Source organism: Ahaetulla prasina, chromosome 3 (genome assembly GCF_028640845.1).
Source record: "Ahaetulla prasina isolate Xishuangbanna chromosome 3, ASM2864084v1, whole genome shotgun sequence".
NCBI classification, from domain to species: domain Eukaryota; kingdom Metazoa; phylum Chordata; class Lepidosauria; order Squamata; family Colubridae; genus Ahaetulla; species Ahaetulla prasina.
The window spans coordinates 97960214-97985210 of record NC_080541.1 but is presented as its reverse complement, the minus strand read 5'-3'; the positions used below and the strand labels follow the sequence as shown (position 1 = coordinate 97985210).

General features: G+C 39.6%; 1 protein-coding gene across 1 annotated transcript in view; it reads left to right on the top strand.

Moving 5' to 3' along the window:
• TRIO (trio Rho guanine nucleotide exchange factor) overlaps positions 1 to 20036 on the top strand; it is a 319986-nt gene extending 299950 nt beyond the window's left edge. Inside the window, exons 50-57 of the mRNA XM_058178800.1 lie at positions 256 to 394; positions 5954 to 5981; positions 8786 to 8948; positions 11777 to 11898; positions 11996 to 12074; positions 12782 to 12982; positions 17065 to 17203; positions 17619 to 20036. Coding sequence (XP_058034783.1) covers positions 256 to 394; positions 5954 to 5981; positions 8786 to 8948; positions 11777 to 11898; positions 11996 to 12074; positions 12782 to 12982; positions 17065 to 17203; positions 17619 to 18161 — 1414 coding nt within the window. The 3' untranslated portion in view covers positions 18162 to 20036. The remainder of the gene's footprint in view (positions 1 to 255; positions 395 to 5953; positions 5982 to 8785; positions 8949 to 11776; positions 11899 to 11995; positions 12075 to 12781; positions 12983 to 17064; positions 17204 to 17618) is intronic.
• Positions 20037 to 24997: the final 4961 nt, after the last annotated feature.

Genomic DNA, 24997 nt, shown 5'->3' with positions numbered 1-24997 from the left:
CCTAAAGCATAGTTGCAGTTTACTAACTACAAGTAACTGCCCTTATTTTACAATGATGTTAGAAATCCTATTTTTCACAAAGTGACAGTTAGAACAAACTCATCATCTCATTAAATTGTTTTGTTCTCACTGTCATTTGAAGTGGACTTCTCTTTTCTTCCGAGCTTCTCTCCCTCGAGGTTGATTTAAACATTTTTTTTCTAATCAAAGTCATCCACAGGAAGGTAATCACAATCTATTATGTTCTGATTTCAGGAAGTCGTCATCTTGGCACACAGCACTCCGCCTAAAGAAAAAATCTGAGAAAAAAGACAAAGACGGCAAAAGGGAAGGCAAATTAGAAAATGGTTACCGTAAATCTAGAGATGGACTTGCCAATAAGGTTTCCGTGAAGGTATTTCTTTGTGACATTATGTTTGAAAATACTTGAAAAATGTTAAAAACTTTAAATCTATAAAACATGGGATAAATTTTACCAATATTTCCTGAAAAGGATACAGATCCAGACAGACATGTCTTTACTGCATGATGAAAAAGTTGACAATTCCATTCTCAACATACAAAAGGAAATCTCAATTTCAATTGATTGTCATCATAATAACAAAACAAAAACAGGCACAGTTTTCATAGCATAGTTATTTATTTATTTATTTATTTATTTATTTTATTTGATTTTTATACCGCCCTTCTCCCGAAGGACTCAGGGCGGTGTACAGGCATAATAAAACCGACAATACAATATACAAATTTAAAATACGATTTAAAAAACTTATTTTAAATTAGCCCAATAATTAAAATTTACCATACTAAGAAAACCCCGTTTAAAATTAATGAATTTAAACATTAAAATCCCAATTTAAGCCAGCCCTCGGATAAAAGATGAGTCTTGAGTTCGCGACGAAATGTCCGAAGGTCGGGTATTTGGCGTAAACCCGGGGGAAGTTCGTTCCAGAGTGTGGGAGCCTCCACAGAGAAGGCCCTTCCCCTGGGGGCCGCCAGCCGACATTGTTTGGCGGACGGCACCCTGAGAAGTCCCTCTCTATGGGAGCGTACGGGTCGGTGGGAGGCGTGTGGTAACAGCAGGCGGTCCCGTAAGTACCCAGGTCCTAAGCCATGGAGCGATTTAAAGGTCATAACCAACACCTTAAAGTGCACGCGGAAGGCCACAGGCAGCCAGTGCAGACTGCGCAGGAGCGGTGTTACATGGGAGCTACGCGTAGCTCCCTCTATAACCCGCGCAGCTGCATTCTGGACTAACTGAAGCCTCCGAGCGCACTTCAAGGGGAGCCCCATGTAGAGAGCATTACAGTAATCCAAGCGAGAGGTAACGAGCGCATGAGTGACTGTGCATAAGGCATCCCGATCAAGGAAGGGGCGCAACTGCCGAACCAGGCGAACCTGGTGGAAGGCCCTCCTGGAGACGGCCGTCAAATGGTCTTCAAGCGACAGCCGATCATCCAGGAGGACACCCAAGTTGCGCACCCTATCCTTTGGGGCCAATAACTCGCCTCCAACAGCCAGCCGCGGCTGCAGCTGACTGAATCGGGTGCCGGCATCCACAGCCACTCCGTCTTGGAGGATTAAGCTTGAGCCTGTTTCTCCCCATCCAGACCCGTACAGCTTCCAAACACGGGACAGCACTTGACAACTTCATTGGGGTGGTCTGGGGTGGAAAAGTACAGCTGAGTGTCGTCAGCGTACTGCTGGTATCTCACCCCAAAACCACTGATGATCTCACCCAACGGCTTCATGTAGATGTTGAACAGCAGGCGAGAGAATCGACCCCTGTGGGACCCCACAAGTGAGGCCCCTCGCGGTCGACCTCTGCCCCCCTGTCAACACCGTCTGCGGCCGGTCAGAGAGATAGGAGGAGAACCACCGATATACGGTGCCTCCCACTCCCAATCCCCCCAACCCGCGCAGCAGGATACCATGATCGATGGTATCGAACGCCGCTGAGAGGTCTAATAGGACCAGGGCAGAGGAATATCCCCTGTCCCTGGCCCTCCAGAGATCATCCACCAATGCGACCAAAGCTGTCTCCGTGCTGTATCCGGGTCGGAAGCCGGACTGGAACGGGTCTAGATAGACATCTTCATCCAGGTGTTGGGGCAGCTGTCGCGCCACGGCACTCTCTACAACCTTCGCAACAAAGCGAAGGTTGGAGACTGGACGATAATTACCCAAAATAGCTGGGTCCAAAGAGGGCTTCTTAAGGAGGGGTCTCACCACCGCCTCTTTCAAGGCGGCAGGGAAAACCCCATCCAACAAAGCGTTGATAATCCTCTGGAGCCAGCCTCGTGTCACCGCCTGAGTGGCCAGTACCAGCCAGGAAGGACACGGGTCCAGTAAACATGTCGTGCCGTGAAGCCTCCCCAACAGCCTGTCCACGTCCTCGGGAGCCACAGGGTCAAACTCATCCCAAATGTGCTCAACAAGACGTGCCTCCTCTCCCTCGCTTGGATCATCCCAAATTCGGTCCAGACCGTCCCTCAGCTGGGCGATTTTATCGTATAGATAACCACTAAACTCCTCGGCTCGTCCCTGGAAAGGGTCATCCCGCACCTCCTGATGTAGGAGAGAGGGGGTGACCCGAAACAGGGCGGCCGGGCGGTTATCTGCCGGCGCAATGGGGGTGGGCGTGGGCGCCTCGCTTCCCTCATTGCCACTAGGTAGGTCCTAGAATAGGTCCTAACTAGTGTCCGATCAACCGGGCGACTGGACCTCCAGGTGCTCTCTAGGCGTCTTCTCCGGCGTTTCATCTCCCTCAGCCCCTCGGAGAACCAAGGGGCCGGACGAGATCTACGCCGGGTCAGAGGCCGCAAAGGCGCGACACGGTCCAGGGCCCCGGCCGTGGCCCGCTCCCAGGCCACGACCAGTTCCTCAGTCGTGCCGTGGGCCAGATCCTCAGGGAATGGCCCAAGCTCCGTCTGGAACCTCTCAGGGTCCATCAGGCGCCTGGGACGGAACCACCGTATAGGTTCCGTCTCCCTGCGGTGGTGAATGGCGGTTCGGAAGTCTAGGCGAAGGAGAAAATGATCCTACCATGACATTGGTTCTGTTACTAAATCGTCTAATACCAGATCATTTAACCACTGTCCAGAGATATAAATCAGATCCAGCATGCCTCCCCCCATGTGCGTAGGGCCATCATTTACTCGAATCAGGTCCAAGGCCGTCATGGAAGTTTGAACTCCCGAGCTGCCGCCGATGCCAAGCCAACTGATGGCAAGTTGAAATCCCCCATGACTATAAGTCTGGGGGTCTCAACCGCCACAGCAGCCAGTACCTCCAACAGCTCGGGTAGGGCTATGGTCACGCAGCAAGGAGCCAGGTACGCGATCAACAAGCCCAACTGATTCCTATGGCCCCACCTCACATAGAGGGATTCACAGCCGGCAATCTGAGGAACAGTGGCCTCCCTCGGCTCTAGATCTTCCTTAATAACAACCGCCACCCCCACCCCTACCTTGGGCCTCGGCTGATGAAATGCTCGGAAACCTGAGGGCACAACTCAACAAGGCACCCCTCCGGCCCAACTAGGTCTCCGTAATGCCCATAAGGTCCGCGGACTTCTGAATAAGATCACAGATCAGGGAGCTTTATTAACCACGGACCGGCATTACATAACATCAGCCAAGATCCAAGCTCTGAGGATCATGGCCTCCTGAGGAACGGGTAGGAACTGAGGGGCCGGAGCACGTGATCGCCTTCAGACATCGAACACGTGCTCCCAGGTCTCGACACGCCCCTCCGCCATATCTGCCTCTCCCACTAACCACACAGATGGAACCACAATTGTCACCTGAACATCACCTCCCCGAACCTTCGGACCTAATAACACTCCGCCGCAAACATGCGCAGTGACTGGCCCCACCTCGACGGGCTACCCCAGCTCCCGCCCTTTCCCTCCCCCTTAAAATTTCCTTAAAATCCCCCAATAAAAAACGACTAAAAGAGTTCATTAAAAATCCCCTAAGCCTCCTAGATTTTATGAGGGATAGCTATATCCATTAGCATGAAAATCTTGTAGGCTAGAGCAACTAAAATTATTATTTTGAGTACGGTGCTGTCTAAACTAATTTAGCATGAGCTCCAAGATTAGTTAGAGCATTTTGATGCTGTGGGTATACTTTAATACCTATGCAGGATGAAAGAAGCTGAGGCTCTTAAAGGTGTTTATCCTGACAGATTGGGTGTCTGAAATTAGATTGGTAAGGAAAGAGAATATTGTAATATTGATCTGTCATGCCACAATGAATCCTTTAAGAATTAATTAAGAATTTATAACTTCAAATGTCATCTCTTGATTTTGAATCCATGAAAATGCCTCCACTGGTACAATTTAGTGAATTTGGGATGATTGGTGCCACATTCCTTCTCTTGCTTTGGGGTTCCTTTTTGATTGTCTTTGTTTCTTCAAAATAATGTGATCCCAATAATCCAAGGACATTTCTAAAGTATTATCACTTTTTTTTAAATTCTTTTTCTCTCCTATTTTTTTTATATGTTTCTAAATTAATGTGACCATGTGAGATATGGGGAGATAGCCACTTAGTTAATATTTTTCTGAAAAGCAATAATTCGTTTTAAAGATTTTATAATGGTTAATAAACACAGTCTCTTAATATTGGACCATATCTATGGAGTATCAATTTCTGCATTCAGTGTTATTTAATATATATTAATAAATGAGCACTAGCACGTTGTAACTCTCTGCCCACAGCAGTTCTGGAGTGCTGATATAAAAAAGTTCCATGTGAGCTGAGACTGTGCCCCTATGGACAAGGGGGTATTTAAATTACAGCTCATATCCTGTTGTATTGCCCCTCTAAAGGGGCTCAGGGACTCATAACACCTTACCTGATTAAATATTCTGGAAATTCTGATAATTTTTATGTAAAAGTACTATTGTCAGATCAATTTGATTCAGTTTCTTTGAACATAGCTAAGATTTGTTACAGTCTCTGTAAAATTATGCAGACTTTGGTCACCCATTAATTCCACCAGCAATCGTAATACAGTACTATGCTCTGGGTCTGTTCGGTTCTGTTCAGTTTTGCTTTATTTTAATCTTCAGATTTTTAATCTTCAAATCTTCAAATCTTTTGCTGGTCCATAACCATATAAAAGATTTAATTGAATATTAATTAACTATGTTAAGTGGAGCATTTCCTAGGGCTAAAGCTCCAGACTTCCTTTAGTTCTATTTATTACCCATATTACCCAAATCCCTTTCTTTCAGTTCCTTTCTTTGTCTAGAACAGGGGTGTTAAATGGGCGGTTCACGGGCCAGATGCGTCACGCACAGGCCACGCCTACCCCAGCTCTGTGAAGGGAAAAACATCATGATACGTCACATGACACAGCAAGTTTGACATCTGTGCTCTAGAATATAAACTGAGAGAGTACCCAATCAGATATAATTTGTAAAAGATTACATTACAGCTGCTCACATATTTGAATCTGTAATGATACCTTGGAGAAATTTTCATTTCGGTTCACAATCAAATAGGATGTGTTCAAGATGTGTCCTCAGCTGTCTTGATATTCATGGTATATATAGCATAATTTGAATAGCTAACCAACTACTATTTTGTTAAGTTGAAGTGTTGTCAGGCACAAGAAATTGGGAGTCAGGCTTAGGTCCAAAATTAGTACATGTTTATTCATGTTTCCTCTAAACCCTAATCTGAATTACTAACGGTCAAGGCGAATTGGCAGTAGATAAAGCAACAGAACTCAAGGAGGACTGGACTTGGATCTCTTGTGAAGATGAAGGGATCCCACGTTAATGATGCACTTGACCCCTCCCTCAGGCTCAGCCTGGCCATTTCCTATAACTGTTTTGTTTTTTATTCTTCGCTTGCTATAACGTTTAACTTTTTTTATCTTAAGGACGGACATTCTGCAAAAATTTCTGAAATGCTAATTCTGTTCTTCTCCTTTTCAGCTTCTCAACCCCAACTATATTTATGATGGTAAGTTGAGATTAAGTATAAAATTTTAGTTTCAGGAGAAACAATATTTTTGAAATAATCTTAGAAATAATTATCAGAGGAAGAATTCATCACTAACATGATGGTGGGGTGGGGTTGATTTTATTACATTAATTTATTTGATTTTTTTATTAGTTTTACTGTTTTTTAAATGTGGTTTTTATATTCTGTAAGCCGACTTGAGTCGCCATGGGCAAATAGGCAGCAATATAAATTTAATAAATAAATAAAATACATAAAAATGTCGATATCTATTAAACCACAGACAAATAGCAAAGTGATATAATCCTTTTAAATCAGCTTATATATTCTATTTAGGATGTGCAGAACACCCAAAATCTTATCCATGTCAAACACGTGTTCAGTTAGTACACAGCTCTACATATTGCACATTTTCAAAAAAACAAAAAACAAAACCTAATTAACAAAAGAAAAAGAGTACCTGCAGAACTATTAACAAAAAGAGAGAAGACAACAACCGAACTAGTTCTTATGCAAAAAAGAATTGCATCTTTCTGGTATGCAATTCTCCATATACGCAAATGTTGTATGCATCTTGTTTATACCTTTCTCTAAGAAACAGTCAACTTGCAAAATGTAAGGTGATTTTTACAGAGCTGTCTGACATAGACACTTTTTAAGCACATGTACAGTAAGTGTATATACTAGTATATTTATCTAGTATATGGTTTGAAATGTAACTAGCTATAATGTGTAGTAGTTAAAGTGGTGTCCTAGAAACCAGGTGCTTTTGAGTTCCAGTTCTGCCTTAGGCTTGAAAACCAACTCAGTGACTTTGAGTCAATCACAATCTCTCAACCCAACCTACCTCACAGGGCAGGGGCAGGTTTCAAAACCCTTTGCTACCGGTTTGCTCGTGGGCACGCTCGCCCAATCTGGGGCGAACCAGTAGCAACCCACCACTGTCAGAGGGTGTTATTGTGGAGAAAAAAGGAGGATGAGTAGTATGCATGTTTGCTTCCTTGAATTACTTCTGGTAATTAAGGCAGATAAAATTCTCATAAGTAAATGAAAAATAAATAAAAATTATCATTTGCCACTTTCCTAAACATGTAACTTTTTTTACACATCTTTCTCATATATCTTTTGTATGACTGTAATATATAAGACTGTATCTTAGTAACCACATAGATGATTTTTCCCATGATGATCTGTTCCTAACCTGATCTTTCAGGTACACTTATTTCCACTCTAACTGAGTCCATCCGCCTTGGTACTGGTTATCCTTTTCTTCATGTTGGTTCCACCTTTTCTGACATAATAGTTTTCTCCAGATTGCTATCCCTTCACATAAGTTGTCCAAAGTAGGATAATTTGAGCCTGGCCAATTATGTCTCAAGCAAGAAATCTGGGTTCATTTCTTTTATGGTCCATTTCTTAATTTTCTAGGTTATCCATGGTATTCTCAGTAATCTTCCCTATCTTACCAAAATTCAACAGCATTAATACTTTTCCTAGCCTGTTCTTCAAAGTCCAACTTTTGCTTCCATAGAGTATCATAAAAAATGTCGGTGCTTGCATTATTCTAATCTTTATAGGTATAGACACATCACAGCATGTTAATCTTTTCCAAGCATTCACAGCTGCTCTACCAAGTACTAGTCTGCAATATATTTCTTGACTTCTTGTTCCTTTACTGTTGATGGTTGATTCTAAAAGGCAGAAGCTATCCACTACTTAATTATCTCCATTGGCAATGTTATATTTTCTATCCAGTGTGTTTCCTTCATAAAAAGATAGGTGTGGTTTATCATTGCCTACTCCCACACCACATGAGCTGATGCCTTTTCCATTATTGCTAAAGTGACCTGCCTTTGCCATATACTGATGCTCAGTATAGAGGTCTTCTTGCTTTAGCTGGCAATTAGGATGACGTTCATGCCTTGGGTGATCCTGCTGGAAAAATATATTCTGCAGGCATACACTTCTGTCATTCTTTGCTCATCCCTCCATAAACATTACTATCACAATAAGGCAGCCCAGCATAATGATTGGGGAAGGGGAAGAGAAAGTGGAATGGATTGCTTCAAATAGCAATAGGAAAATATTTTAAAATGCTTCCATATTTTTATCTGTATTAGAAAAATACTATACACTAGCAGTATAACCTTACTGCTTTGTACATTGTTCATGCATAAATTACCTTAAAGGCTCTCAAACGAGTTTTTGTTTTGTTATGCTGCAGTTCTATTTTATGAAGTTTTGCTTGTTGAGATTCAATATAAATTCTGCTTCTTATTGTATCCTTATTGTCCTGTAGTCACACTTATTTTCTTCCTTGAAAAAATATCAAAGGAAAGATAATACTGAAGGATATACAGTATCTTTAGAGCTCTTTGGATTTTATTCTCACACTTGTATTTTCCCATTCAGAAGCTTCAGACTTTACATTCTCCCTTTGCCTGCACCCTGTTTAGAGAAATTCATTTCCAAGGCTAGGGACAATTTTGTGTTAAAATCACTGTACAATCTCCACAGGCATATTATTTCTTGAGGAAAAAAGTGTTCAACCTACTGCAAATTAAATGTGCAAACTATGCAATATTGCGGAGGAGAAAGTGTATGTGCATTCAAAGTGATGTCTATCACTTTGAATAGAAAGATGGGGTATAAATGTCTAAGTGAACACGCTCTTTAAAATCATATTTTGTTCCAGCTGTGATGCAGAAGTAGCATATATATCACCTCAAAATTGCTTGACTATAATATTACCAACCAGACAGTGGTCTTTTCGTCTTTAATGGCAACAATTTTCTTTTTTACAGTTCCCCCAGAATTTGTAATACCATTAAGTGAGACAACGTGTGAGACAGGAGAGACTGTCATTCTTAAATGCAAGGTCTGTGGTCGTCCCAAAGCTTCAATCACTTGGAAAGGTCCTGATCATAACACATTGAGCAATGGCAACCATTACAGCATCTCTTGCAGGTATTGGGCTTCTCTTAACTGCATACTTGTACCATATTGGAAGGAGATTACAAATGTGAAGAAGTGTAAGCAAATATAACAAGTTTGACTTTGCCTGTCCCCATCCTAGTTCCTTCAGTATTGTGCCCCTATACATCCCATAATAGCACTTTTTTTTTCATTTATTTATTTACTTACTTATCTATTTAATCATTATTCACTTTTTAACTAATTTTAATATTGGAAGAATGCTCAGTGTTTCAAAGTCAGGGCTGTCTCCAGTTATCTGCCATTTTTATTTTATAAATTGCTTGTAGGTCCAGTATCTGTCCAGACATTTCTCAATATCACAGGCAGTTCAAGCCATTTTTTTAATTACAAAAAAAGACGAAAGTAAGTGACTTTCAGCCTCACTAGTAGACTAGTAAATTCACTCCACAGAAAGGCTACAATTAATTCTATTAAGATCAGCTATAATAATACAAGCTTGTCTGATTGTGCTATTCTTCATCTTCCTTCTTTTAGTTCAGTTTAAGATATTAGCCAACCTATCTCTTCCTCTATTATCCAAGGGATTTATAGACTGCCAGGGACTCATCCTGATTCCTGATCAAAAGGATAACATGTCATTTTTAGTTGTTTTCTGTCAGTCATGAAGTAATTCAAAGGGAAGATGGGCAACAGAGATCAAATCCCAAAGATGCTTTTTCAAAAAGCAACTGGACTTCCTTTGTCCTTGAAGAGAGGTTTCACTTCTCATCCAAGAAGCTTCTTCAGTTCTGGAAGCTTCTTAGATGAGAAGTGAAATCTCTTCAAGGGAAAACAAAGTCCAGTTGCCTTTTGAAAAAGTACCTTTGGGACAACCATGACCTGAATGACTGAGAATCTCCATAAACAACATAGATCAAACTAAACTGCAGTATCTGTTAGGTGTTAAGCAAATTGCTTATATTTTCGGGTCAGTGGCTTCCTTTTCTGTGAATTGGATTTTGCTTGGAAGAGAAAAATATACATTTAAAGAGCCTTGAGACTCATGTTTATCAAATTAGTGACCTTGGATGAAACTGATAGATTCCAGTCAGCTTATATAGGTAGTCCTCTGTTTCCAACGACTAGAACTGAAACGTCTCTCACTATTTTATTTATTTATTTATTTATTTATTTATTTTATTTATTAAATTTTTATACCGCCCTTCTCCCTAGGGACTCAGGGTGGTGTACAGCCAGAAGATAAAGAACATAAGAAATATACAATTAAAACAACAATTTAAAACCGAGCATATTAGAAAATGGCCAATTTAAAATTTAAAATTACAACCCTAAAATAATAAAACCCCGGTTAAAAAATTTAAAATTATTTAAAAATATTAAGCCAGTCCCGCTTGAATAAATAGATGTGTTTTCAGCTCACGGCGAAAGGTCTGAAGATCAGGCAATTGACGCAATCCAGGGGGAAGTTCGTTCCAGAGCGTAGGAGCTCCCACTAAGCAATGTAGTTGTTAACCTTTTAGCCACAGCTGTAAAGTAAATTGCATGGTTGTTAAGCAAATCTGGCCATTGACTTTGTTTATTGGAAACATCCCCTCCCCAGAAGGTTGCAAATTGTGGTCACATGATCCTGGGATGCTGCAATCATTGTAAATATATGCCAGTTGCCAAGAATCTCAATTTGATCATGTAACTGTGGGGATGCTGCAGTGATTGCAAATTGTAAGGATTGCTCATAAGGCCTTTTTAAATGCCTTTGTAACTTTGAATAGTTGTTAAACAAATGGTCATGTCAAGGACTACTTGTATGCCAATGCAATCATATCTGCCTCTAAGATGTTGATGGCTTTCAATTGACAATTATGTTTAAAATAAAAACACAACAAGGTAACAAGATTACCTCAGAACATTGAAGAACAACCATATCTCATATTCACAATTACCCCAAAAAAAGATCAGAATAAGCCTTCAGACCCCAAAGACCCATTGAAACAGCTCAGTCTTATTGGCTGCTGGAAAACTTTGGATTCTTTTGTTATCATCCATCTGACTGTAGATGAAGAGAGATTAGTCATAGATGTAACTAGCATTAAGTGGCAACATCCAGAAAACCTCAAGACCTCTGTGGATATAATAACTTGTCTCTGGGTTTAGGGATGAGGAGACACAAGGCAAAATGGTCTCAAGAATTTCTCTGCCTTGTTTTCAGATTTTACACAAATTATGTTTTAGTTTTACTATTTCTCCCTTTTCAGAAATGGATTCCTGCTGCCATGATGGCGGACCTTATGTGATAGCCCTCTCCATTGCCCTTGTCCATCATCATTTGAAATGACCTCTTCACAAAATTCTAAATGACCCAATAGTTCAGAATAGTTGGAGCTGCATATATGGATTGCCCATTGTTTTTATATTAATGCCTTGAAAATGAGTGTGTGCGTGTACTTTTGTTTCTTGAATATAAGAACTAGAGAGAAAGACATAGAAGCAATGTGTGAAAAAGCTTTCCATCATTCGTGTTTCACTGTTTGCCATAAGGATCCAAAGGCTCTCTGGGCAAACAGACGATTCAGTCACCAGCAGTATTATCTCACATGAAGAGTGGGTTGTATATTGTATACAATGAAAACTAAATAAAAAGGAATTATTACATAGTTTAAAAAGTAAAAGGAATATATTATACTGATGAAAGCCATGGTTTTCATGCATGAAATTGTAATCCATTTCTTCGCTTTCTTATCAGTTGAGAGAAACTAGAATTAAAGCAGGGGAAATTTTACATATGAAGTATTAACAGTACTAATAGTCTTAGACAGAGATAGATAATGTCTCACCTGCTTACAGTTTATGATATTTTGCAGTGATTTAGGAGAAGCATATCTGAAAATCATTGGTGTGACCACAGAAGATGATGGTGTCTACACATGTATAGCTGCAAATGATATGGGTTCAATTTCCACTAAGGCTAGTCTGCGAGTTTTAGGTAGGTTCACATGTATAATATCACAACATGAGATTAAAAATAGCATATTTTGTATGTAATTTACTTAATGAAAGAGGATGTTTTCTTCATTTTTAAGGTCCTGGAAGCGATGGGATCATGGTCATCTGGAAGGATAACTTTGATTCCTTTTATAGTGAAGTGGCTGAGCTTGGCAGGTATGATCAACTAGTGCTTCTTACTATGAACTTCGAGTGTGTGTATAGAAAAACAGGAATATATGTTTATGTATGTGCAAATGAACTTGCTTCACACTAATTCAGATTGATATGCAGGAATTAGATTCTTTGAGAACCTGTTTAAACTGCAAAACTGAACATTATGAGACAGACAAATCTGCGAATTTTAAATGAGTTAATGCAAATTGACTAAAATAAGTTCCTTAAGATAAGACTAAATTCCTTACACTTGTAGTAAAGTCTGTGCAATAGTTTCCTTCACTAATCTGGCAAACATCATGTAATTCTGTCATCATTAGATTCATTATTAGTTTAAGAAAATATGCTGAGAATATTTGAATAGTATGTGTTCTCATAATTTCATTCTGCTTTTTAATTGCCCTTCTGAAGATAACGATCATGCTTCAGTGAAAAGTCAGTGGGGTGTCTTCCCAATTTACATACTTTAAATGACAGCCAAGACCAAGGAGCTACATTAGTATAATTAGCATCGATTTAGACTTTTAGTGTAAAATCCTTACTTTGTTTTACTTGGCATTTTTAAATATTTCTGAGACTTTTAAAGATATATCTTTAATAGTTCATGGTCAGGTTTAAATACGTATGTATGTAGTGACTTATGAAAATTGACCTAGGTTTCAAGTATTCCTTGTTGACTTTGTTCTTCTCACGTTTTTTTTTAAAAGGGGCAGGTTTTCTGTCATTAAGAGATGTGATCAAAAGGGAACCAAGCGAGAAGTAGCCGCTAAATTCGTAAATAAGAAATTGATGAAACGAGATCAAGTCACCCGTGAACTTGGAATTATGCAGAATCTCCAACACCCTCAGCTTGTTGGCCTTCTTGATACCTTTGAGACTTCCACCAGTTATATCTTGGTGTTAGAAATGTGTGTAATCTCTTAGTTACTTAATTCAAATATTTTTCTCTTTTCTAATATCTTTGATTAGTTTTAAAATTTACGTTGAAAATAGTTTCATGGCAGTCTGTGTGTATCACAACTAGTCCAAAACATAAAATGGACAGTGCCATGTAAGCTCTTTATTTAGAAGGTCACTGAAATTTCTTTAACATTCAGTAATGATCCTGTAACATAATTTTAAAATATACATGACTCTTGCCCTCCTGAGTATTGAAACATTTTTCTTTTCAAGATCAAATAAAAATAACTTGAGAAAAGCTTGTGTTTGCTCTAGCATGCACAGTAATGAAAGGATAAATAATGGCCAAATTCCCTTCAGAATTCAAGGAATGGGGGAGGTCAATATTTTTACAATGATCTTTTATTTCAAACATTCTTTTTGTATTGTCATTGTGAGATTAGATAGATAGAGACAGACAAATTTCATTCAATAATATGTTCAGCTGATTAGCACAAAGAAAAGAATGATGGCAATGAGAGGTAAGATGACCACACTGCTTAATGACAAATTTTCTTGTCTGTATTGTGGTCATAAGTTGGGACTACCTATTATAAATTAGATGTGGCCTATATTTTTTAAAATTCATATTGTTATTTCTAACTCGACTGCAGCTCGGGAGTTCCAGGCTTCCATGACGGCCTTGGACCTGATTCGGGTAAATGATGGCCCCACGCACATGGGGGGAGGCACACTGGACCTGATTTATATCTCTGGACAGTGGTTAAATGATCTGGAATTAGATGATTTAGTAACAGAACCGATGTCATGGTCCGATCATTTCCTCCTTCGACTAGACTTCCGAACCGCCATCCACCATCGCAGGGAGACGGAACCTATACGGTGGTTCCATCCCAGGCACCTGATGGACCCTGAGAGGTTCCTGACGGAGCTTGGGCCATTCCCTGAGGATCTGGCCCACGGCACGACTGAGGAACTAGTTGCGGCCTGGGAGCGGGCCGCGGCTGGGGCCTTGGACCGTGTCATGCCTTTGCGACCTCTGACCCGGCGCAGATCTCGTTTGGCCCCTTGGTTCTCCGAGGGTCTGAGGGAGATGAAATGCCGGAGAAGACGTCTAGAGAGCACCTGGAGGTCCAGCCGTTCCAAAGCTGATCGGACATTAGTTAGGTCCTATTCTAGGACCTACCTAGTGGCAATGAGGGAGGCGAGGCGCTCATATGCCTCCACCCTCATTGCGTCGGCAGATAACCGCCCGGCCGCCCTGTTTCGGGTGACCCGCTCCCTCCTTCATCAGGAGGTGCGGGATGACCCGTTGCAGGGACGTGCTGAGGAGTTTAGTGGTTATCTATACGATAAAATCGCTCAGCTCCGGGATGGTCTGGACCGAAATTGGGATGATCCAAGCGAGGGAGAGGAGACACGTCTTGTTGAGTCCATTTGGGATGAGTTTGACCCTGTGGCTCCCGAGGACGTGGACAGGTTGTTGGGGAGGCTTCACGCCACTACATGTTTACTGGACCCGTGTCCTTCCTGGTTGGTACTGGCCACTCAGGAGGTGACACGAGGCTGGCTCCAGGAGATTATCAACGCTTCTTTGTTGGAAGGGGTTTTCCCTGCCGCCTTGAAAGAGGCGGTGGTGAGACCCCTCCTCAAGAAGCCCTCCCTGGACCCAGCTATTTTGGGTAATTATCGTCCAGTCTCCAACCTTCGCTTTGTTGCGAAGGTTGTAGAGAGTGCTGTGGCGCGACAGCTACCCCAATACCTGGATGAAGCCGTCTATCTAGACCCGTTCCAATCCGGCTTCCAACCCAGGTACAGCACGGAGACAGCTTTGGTCGCATTGGTGGATGATCTCTGGAGGGCCAGGGACAGGGGTTATTCCTCTGCCCTGGTCCTATTAGACCTCTCAGCGGCTTTTGATACCATCGACCATGGTAGCCTGCTGCGCCGGTTGGGGGGATTGGGAGTGGGAGGCACCGTGTATCGGTGGTTCTCCTCCTATCTCTCTGACCGGTCGCAGACGGTGTTGACGGGGGCAGAGGTCGACCGCGAGGGACCTCACTTGTGGGGTGCCGCAGGGGTCGATTCTCTTGCCCCTTCTGTTCAACATCTATATGAAGCCGTTGGGTGAGATCATCAGTGGCTTTGGGGTGAGATACCAGCTGTACGCTGATGACACCCAGCTGTACTTCTCCACCCCAGGCCACCCCAATGAAGCTGTTGAAGTGCTGTCCCGGTGCGTGGAAGCCGTACGGGTCTGGATGGGGAGAAACAGGCTCAAGCTTAATCCCTCCAAGACGGAGTGGCTGTGGATGCGGCACCCGATTCAGTCAGCTGCAGCCGCGCTGACTGTTGGAGGCAGTTATTGGCCCCAAAGGATAGGGTGCACAACTTAGGTGTCCTCCTGGATGAGCGGCTGTCATTTGAAGATCATTTGACGGCCGTCTCCAGGGGGCCTTCCACCAGGTTCGCCTGGTTCGCAGTTGCGCCTTCCTTGATCGGGATGCCTTGTGCACGGTCACTCATGCGCTCGTTACCTCTCGCTTGGATTATTGTAATGCTCTCTACATGGGGCTCCTTGAAGTGCACTCGGAGGCTTCAGTTAGTCCAGAATGCAGCTGCGCTGGTGATAGAGGAGCTCGCGTAGCTCCCATATAACACCGCTCCTCGCAGACTGCACTGGCTGCCTGTGGCCTTCGAGTGCACTTTAAGGTGCTGGTTACGACCTTTAAAGCGCTCCATGGCTTAGGGCCTGGGTACTTACGGGACCGCCTGCTGTTACCACATGCCTCTCACCGACCCGTACGCTCTCACAGAGGGACTTCTCAGGGTGCCGTCCGCCAAGCAATGTCGGCTGGCGGCCCCAGGGGAAGGTCCTTCTCTGTGGGGGCTCCCACACTCTGGAACGAACTTCCCCCGGGTTTACGCCAAATACCTGACCTTCGGACATTCCGTCGCGAACTGAAGACACATCTTTTTATTCGCGCGGGGCTGTCTTAAATTGAATTTTATCAAATTTTTAAAATTCTTATTAATTAATTTTAAATGGGGTTTTTAGCTCACTGTATATTTTAATTTTCAGGCCAATTTTAAAATAAGTTTTTTAATTGCATTTTAAATTATATATTGTACTGTTTGTTTTATTTTTGCCTGTACACCACCCTGAGTCCTTCGGGAGAAGGGCGGTATAGAAATCAAATAAATAAATAAATAAATTTAATATTTCTTACTCCTTTTCTGTACTTTGGATAACATTAAGAGAGGTAATAGTGTGATACATATGTATACAACAAAAGTTGCTTATTTATTAGAATTCTCATCTTGTGTGGCCCTGTTCCTTGTGATCACTTTGGTATTGGAGATGGAATTCAGGAATCAGAATGTGAACTAATATGAATTCCAATTTGTCCTATTATGCCACATTTGGGGCTCAAATTAAGAGGATTATTAATTGTGTTAAACATGTGAATGTTCTTAGCTGCATCCATAGATTTGGAAACTATCAAGGCATCCAGAATTGTGGATATTTGTAGTATAAGGGCTGGCTCGAAAGTTGTTATTTTTATATAGTCTTGGAGGCAAAAATGTAAACTTAACTGGCAGCAATGGATTGTTCTTTTGTGTTGTTTGTCACATTTGGATAAGACAAGAGAGTTCTGACAGAGAGAAAAGGAAGACAGCCTTTGAGCAATCCTAACAATTTTTTTCATATTTTTTTTCTTTATATAACTAACAAAGCCTTTATTTCCCAGCATCATCAATTCTGAGGTTATATTGCAGAGTTAATACTGTTGCATACTATTATTTTTTTGTTAATTAATTTTATATAATTTATATAATACACAAAATTTATATAACAATAATTAATTTACATATCCTACATGAGCTAGAAACACATTCTCAAATAATGACAAATAATACATCAAAGGGGTTACTAAATTCCAAATTCTGAATTAGCAAAATTAATTTCTTAGTAATTGGACTAGGTCTACTTTAGAAAGGATACTTTTTAGAAACTGATGCATGTTACTTTACCTGTGAAATTCAGGCTGTTGACTTTACTTTTAACATGATGCTCATGCTTTCACAGGGCCAACCAGGGTCGCCTTCTTGATTACATTATACAATGGGGAAATCTCACTGAAGGAAAGATCATGCTGTATCTGCGGGAGATTCTGGAAGCTGTACATTATCTTCACAATTGCAGAATAGTACACTTGGACCTAAAGGTGAACCGGGCAATGATCGTTGACCATTGACATCAAAATACTTTCAGAGCATTTAAAATATTTTCACTAGAGGGTACCTTGTTTTTTGTTTAGAAACAAGCATTCAGCAAGCATATTATTGCCATCCAACACCATTAAATTTTAGAAGCTATTGACCACTTTCCCAATTATTTCTTGTTTAAAATTTAATGTTGCTTTTAGTTCAGTAAATGTATGTTATGATCAGCAAGCTGAGATGCCTTTGTTCTATTATGCCTATGCATGGATATTTTTCCTTTTTATGGCTGACCATTTTAAAAATACTCATTTGGCTAGTGTTGTTTTGCTTCAAAAAACGAAAAATGCAAAAAAAAAAAGTAACACTGTTAGAATTTGATCTGGTTTAACCTAGCTGAAAATTTGTTTTCTCTTTCAGCCCGAAAATATTCTAGTGGATAAGAGTTTGGCCAAAGCAACAATCAGATTGGCTGACTTTGGAGATGCAGTTCAGCTCAACACTACTTATTATATCCACCAGTTATTTGGGAACCCAGAATTTGCAGCTCCTGAAATTATCCTTGGAAATCCCGTCTCCCTGACCTCAGATGTGTGGAGCATTGGAGTGCTCACATATGTCCTCCTTAGTGGTGTGTCTCCTTTCTTGGATGAAAGTGTAGAGGAAACCTGCCTGAACATTTGTCGCTTAGACTTTAGCTTCCCAGATGACTACTTCAAAGGAGTAAGCCAGAAGGCCAAAGATTTTGTATGTTTCTTATTGCAGGATGACCCAGCCAAGCGTCCTTCTGCTGCACTGGCCCTCCAGGAGCAATGGCTGCAGCCAGGCAGTGCCAAAAGTGCTGACAGCATTGACATAGCCAGACTGACTTCATTCATTGAGCGGCGAAAACACCAGAACGATGTTCGACCCATTCGTAGCATTAAAAACTTTTTACAGAGCAGGCTCTTGCCAAAAGTTTAACCTATCTTTGATGTTCTCTCTCATTCTCTTTCACCTGTCAGTTAAACTGAGGATGAAGCTCTCCTGCCAATCAGCTGTTGACTTGAATTTGGGGTGAAGATCAAAAAAACAAATCAATCAGCTGCTAGCATGTTTCGTCGTGTGAAAATGTATTCCAAGTAAATCTGCACACGATTATACTTGTGACTAGCAGTGTAAAACTACGTTGGGGTGGAGGACTGCAACACTGTACTCTGCAAAAGGCAATGAAGAACATTACAACTTATAACAGTATTTTATTCAGGTTTCTGCAAAAAAAAAAAAACTTTTTTAAAAAAAAGTCAAATGAGAATTAAAATTTTGCGAATGACCTTAAATAGAATTTTCAAGATTTTAGACAAAGGAACTATGCCTATGATCAAAGCACTGGTGTTAAAAGACAAAATATGGACACTGACACTTAAGACTGATTTAATGAAATGGCTGTCCATCTGGATGGTGCCCATTTTGGACCATCTGGTTTTTGTTTTATTTTTGACTTGGACATAGAGCTTTCCAGTTGCCTCGCCTGTGTATACCTTGCATAGCAGTGCACTGAGACCAGGCTCAGCTTTTAAGTGCATCCAACCTCAAGATTTTTGCATACAGATAGAATGAACCATTTTGCTCTGATAAAATGTAGGCCTTACTTGTAAATAGACTATTACCTGCCTTCAATCTGTGTCTCTATTTTTTGCCCTCTTTTCCTTCCTCCTAAATGGTGGTATACCACTGTGCGGGTCTTTAGTTCAGGTCAGCTTTGGCTCGACCTATCAGAAAAGGACTCCTGAGTTTGGTAACAAATAGGCCAATCTCTACCATCAAGCAGGAAACAGCAGGAAGATAATACTGTAAATGCACTCACTTTGGGATTTTTTTTAAATTTTATTTCATATCACGTGCAATGTTGTGGCTTTAACATTTTATGCAACTATTTATGAGACCTTCAGTTGTAACTGTAATAAATATATAGAAAAAAAGCACATTCATAGTATGGTGAGCTTTATGACTTTGTGCTTGGTAATTCCAGGGTCGGGGTGGGTGAAGGTTTATTAATATGTTGTAAACTAGTTGAACTTGATGCTTATCTTAGAACTTTGTTAAAAGGTCAACCTGGTTTTAAAAGATTGTAAAATTATTTTCATCTCCTGAAAAACAAACTGGATTTTAAAAATGGGGAATGTTTTATTGAAGTTTGGTTTGGTTTGGTTGGTTTGTTGTTCAAAATGCCAAAGTATTATTTTCCCCCAAAAATTAATTTCTATTTTATAGAATGTTCAGATTTGTCTACTGCTTTTTCTACAATACTAAGCAAAATTTGTGTTCTTCAAAGAAAATGCTCTCAAGCATCCATGGACCAGAACCTGACATCAGATGGCAAGCTCTTTATTGAATAATAAAAAAATATTAATGTGTGGAATATTGAGATTAACGGTTTTCTGTGCATTAGACAAGGACATTCAGTCACATATATTTCTTGTGTGTAATGAGCCTTGGGGAAAAAAATAAGCCGGCATCCCATACAAAATAGTTATAGCGATCCATCTTAAACTATCACCTGGTTATAATTTTAAGTGTTTGTGGCTCCCATTGTAAATTATTTATTTTTCTTTTGTTTTTCTTTTACTTTTGTAAAACTGTACAGAAACTTTTAAAATAAGAATTGAAATCAAAACTGGATGGGTTCATACCAACCATAACTTTTTTGCTTCTGAATTATTTTATTTCCTACTTTAGTTGAAGTTTCGCTTTATTTTGCATGTATATTTTTTGTACAGTGATGTTGCGTGTTTACACAGTATGATGTGATGTATATATTTTATTTTGCCATTAGTTATTTTTTAAAAAAAATTAAACATATTTAACAAATGTGCCTGATTTTTTATATATATATCAAAGAATTGTAGAAAACCTGAAATGTTTTAGAAGTTTTCTTTTAGTTGAGAAATTACAGTCAATGTATACAGTCTTTGGTATAATACAAATATTAACTAACTTACACAGCTTTCCTAATTTCATCCACAATGTATGCCCATTAAGAGGAAGCATTAGGTTAACATTCATTAGTCTTCTCCTTGGCATAAACTGTTATATTACAGTAGTTACTGCAAAATATTGTAACTTATCAAAAGATTAGAGGAAATATAATTAAACTGTAGAAATCTCTTGGTAATTGTGCCATTCTAATCGACTGCACACAGGAGATTTCTTTGTATGTGTACTCACCTGTTTGTATATAAGTGGGTGAGTATATTTCATCTAATTACCCTGCTTCCTATTAAATGAAATCTAAATGAAATGGCCTAGAGCCTTTCGCAGCTCTTCACCTTCCAGTGTTTCCAGCAGTACAAATAGAATACATAAATCAATATAGATATATGTAAGTATATAGAACTGTATTTCTCTGTATTGTGTACTGCAGCTTTGTTCTTAGGGATTATTTTTCACAACTAATGACATTTTAAAGAAAGCTGTTTTTGACAGGGTTTATTTTTTAATTGTACATAAGAAAAATGTAAAGTTCTCATACAATAGCAATGAGCAAACATCTTCTACTAGGTTTATAACCATAAAACTTCTAGTACTAATAGGATGATGATGATGATGATGCACATACTAGCTTAGGAAGCAAAGCTAACAGCATGAAAAAATTAAGTCTTATGCAAAGTAATCATTTTGACTGAGATTGATTTTTCCTTCAGCTATTATGCAAGTAAAGTAAGTGGAGCAAGTATGATACCTGGGAGGATATCTGAATGATAGGGAGGGTACAGGCACAGAACTAAAGGCACAGAATTAAAGGAAGGAGCTAGAATGAGCAAGGCATCTGAGAACTGAGACTAGAAACTTCATGGAAACATTTGAACATTGAAGAAGCTATAGACTTGGAACTGTTGAGAAAGAATATGTGCTTTCTCTAGAGCAGTGGCCTCCAATCTTTTGGACATCAGGGACCAGTTTCACGGAAAGCATTCTTTCCACTGACTAGAAACATGGGGTTCTGTTCCATGAGGGACATGTAATTGCGCACTGCCTGGATTTTGTGCATGCACAGATGGGACTTCACTTTCTTGTGTGGCCCCTGTTCCTGATGGTTCATGGACTAGTGCGGCTCCGTGAGCTGTGGGTTGGGGACCCCTGCTCTAGAGCACAAATGGAGGGATCATGTTTCGTAAAACTGCATTGCTCTTGTCTGTAAATGTTTAAATGAAGATTCACACAAGCATACCTTAGGTAGTGATAGTATACAGCTGATCTGGTCTGGTTCTGAAGTCAGTTAAGGCTTGGTAAGGTGAAAGCAATCAGCATATTCTACAAGCAACAAGAACGCTATTCCCACATTAAATTTCAAGAAGAAAATGACTTACCTTTAAAACGCAAAACATCAAGACATCTTATTCCAGACTGTAGTTCCACCATGTTTGTTCCTCAAGAGCTTATTTTAGAGCCAGACATCCAAGTTCCATGAACAAGAAATGCCCCTCCTCCCCCCAAAAAAATAGTGTTTCTACCAATGGTTCATCCTTTCCAAGAGACCTCTGGGCTATCTTTCTCTTGGAAGTCTAGAAAACAGGAATGGAAAATTTTTCTAGTAATCGAGAATAAATTTAGGAAATGACAATTTATCATCTGGATAAAAAAGCTAAACTACATTAATCCTAGTTAGTGCTTTAATGGTATACTTCCAGAGACTACCAAATCATGGGCCAAACATGTAAAAAAAATTCTCTTGAAATAGCCCATAGGGAAAAAAGAGATCTGTCTATGTAAAGTTACAAAGAATCATGCTTGATTGAAGAGTATTTTTACCTTTATTAGAGAATAAGTTAATAAAACACAAAACAAAATAATTCTTAAGCATAAATTTAAAGCTTGAAATTTAAATTTACTCATTGTTTGTTTCAGTATTGTTTAACTGGCTCCTCAAAGAAAATCTGAATGTAAGTCTATTTTGAAAAAATTATGAGACCAGAGGAAAAACTTCCAAGCATAACTTCACAAGGATTAAAACTTTCATTCTCATAACAGATTTTTGCACTTCTTCCTTCAGTTATTCTGTTCTGACTCTTTGGATAGTCTGAGTGATCTCCTATTTCAAACTGTATCTCTAAACCCAAATTGGGGTTTGTTTGTTTTTTGGTATTGTGTTGATTCATAATCAAGTATAATTAAATTATAATTCATACTAATTCACAATTATAATTTATATAATTATATAAATTAAATAATTAAAAGTCGTCTTTCTATCATCTAAGCCAGAGTTCCCCAACCCTTTTCAGCTTTGTGGACCGGTGCGGGTGGACTGGGGATGGTTCCACGTGAGTGGCCAGCTGCTCATGCAAATAGAGCACATCCACTCACCCACTGCTTCTGCAAGTGGGGATGCACATGCACACACTTGCCCACCACTTCCGTGGCTCGGTTCCGAACAGCTCAATGTTCAGTAATGGGGTACAGCCTGGGGGTTGGGGACCCCTGATCTAAGCATTTTTCTCCATTTTTCCTTTCAGGGGTGCAGAGGGAGTGAAGAAACAGATGGATTCTCACTTACAGGTTGCAAGTTACTTTCCCTCTGAATGTTCACTTTTAGGAAATGCTATATTTTTTTCTCCTTTTCTAACCTCTGAGTATTTTAACACGTACTATATCGGGACTATTCTTCCAACTTTTCTTTATTATTACAGGAAGTTTCCCTGTAACAATAACCAGAAGAAAACACTTGTTTCTATTAAGTAATATGAAGTGCCACAGTTCCAAGTCGCTCAATTCAATATTCATTAGAAATGTCCTTGACAACCCACAATTAAATATTTTATGGTTTCAACGCTTTAAGACTGCATTGAAGTAATTACGTTATTGAAAAGTCCTTATTTGTGGGTTGAAGATCCTCTTATACAGCTGTTGAAAAGCTGCTATGCTAGTTACTCAAGCACTGATTATTAGTTTCCATTGAAATAAAATATCAAAAACAACCAGTCACATTTCTAGCCCCATAATAGATAATTTCAAGCAATAAAAAAGAAAATCTATGTAAGCAAAAGTATAGTTAATACTTGGTTTATTTACAAATATACAAGATGATTGTGATTGCAAAGCACAGGATTTCAGCCCTTAGGGGAGGTACTGCTGCATCTGCAAATATTTTTGGTAATTTTCCATCCTCTTCCAACCATGTTTCAACAAGTTCACCCAAACAGATCTATTGGTTTTACAAACATATACACCACTTTAAATATCTTTTTTCCCCCCCACTCAATTTCAGAGTGAAAAAAAGTGTATTTCAGAGATTCTGCATTGGGCTGTATTCCATGAACCAATTCTATGAGTATCCTGAATCTTTCACAAGCCATTTGGCTGCTAAGGAGTAATTAACCAGGCCAGCATGACCCCCATTCTTAACCAGGTTTTCTGAAAAGTTGATATCGTAAACTACAGGGGTAGAATAAGGTCTATTAATTTATTTACTTGATCTAAAATTTATCTAATTTTTTGAAATATAAAGTAAGCTACAAGATAAAGCAACATAAAATTCAAACTAAAAAAATTCCTATGCAACAAAGTTAACTACTAAAGAAAAGGTATGAACTTTTGCTTTTTCTATGTAAACTAATCACATTGTGTTTTCAATGGGTATTAGTAGTGGCCTCCAAACTTGAGGCACCAGGGACCATGGAAAGTTTTTTTTCTGTGTACCAGAGGGGGCATGGTTTCATGTGCTGCATGGATCCCACAGATGGGGCTTCGCTTATTTGCATGGACTGATTTCTGGTGCCGGTCCAGGGACCAGAGGTTGGGGGCCCCCTGCATTACTAAGTACTTGTGAGACCTAAATGGCACTAAAACCTACTTTTTCCCTGATCAAGAAATTTACTTATAATCCTGTGATGAGTTTTTTTTTTCAGAATTGTGATAATGATGCAGCCTTTCCCTCTGTTCCTGTGCATTTATCCTTTAAATAAGGCATTTTTTTTTAAAAAAACTTTTCTTACACGTTCTATCATATAAAGAACAGTTACATGTGAGAAGAAAATGCAGCTTCTTTATATACTCTGATAAAAAGGCCTAATGCTTTTTATAAGAACAGCATGAGCCAAATAAATTGTTTTAGGTTGAAGATGGATTAAATAGGCTTTCTCTGTGCTTAAAAAAAACTTTCCTTCATTATACTGTTGAGGTTGGGTTTGGGTTTTGAATTCTTTGTTTTGTTTTGTTTTTTGGTGCATGTGTATAAGCTATGAAGCTTTCCCTGAGAAGGTTATCAGAAATGTTAACAGGAAGTTTTGCCTCGCTGCTATTAGTTCTATGAAATTTAGCCATTTCTGAAAATACGTTTTGCTGCAACCAGCAACTAAATAAGCGGAAGCAGGAACTCTATCTGAAAAGGTTTTTGTCTCATTATCACTCTAAAATAAATACCGGCAATATTGATCAACCAGACAAGCAACGAAATGAGGTGCCATGGAGCTGATGAACTTTAGAGTGTTAATTCAAAAGAGAAATGGAAGTTTCTAAAGCTGAAATGAAATTCACATATGAGAGAAGAGTCCTTTTCAGTACTTTTAAAACACTGAAAGACTTTAAAATTGAACTACAGGTAGACCTTGTTTACTGACCACAGTTGGGATTAGCAACTCAGTCATTAAGCAAAACAGTCACTAAGGGAAATCTCAACTGTGCTTACAATCTTTCTTCAGCTTTCCATTGTTTTACAGACCTGCAAAATTCTTGAATGTGAGAACTGGTCATAAAGTTACTATTTCATCACTGTTATATAAATCTTTGCAAAGAGATATGTTACAATCTTACACTCTACATAA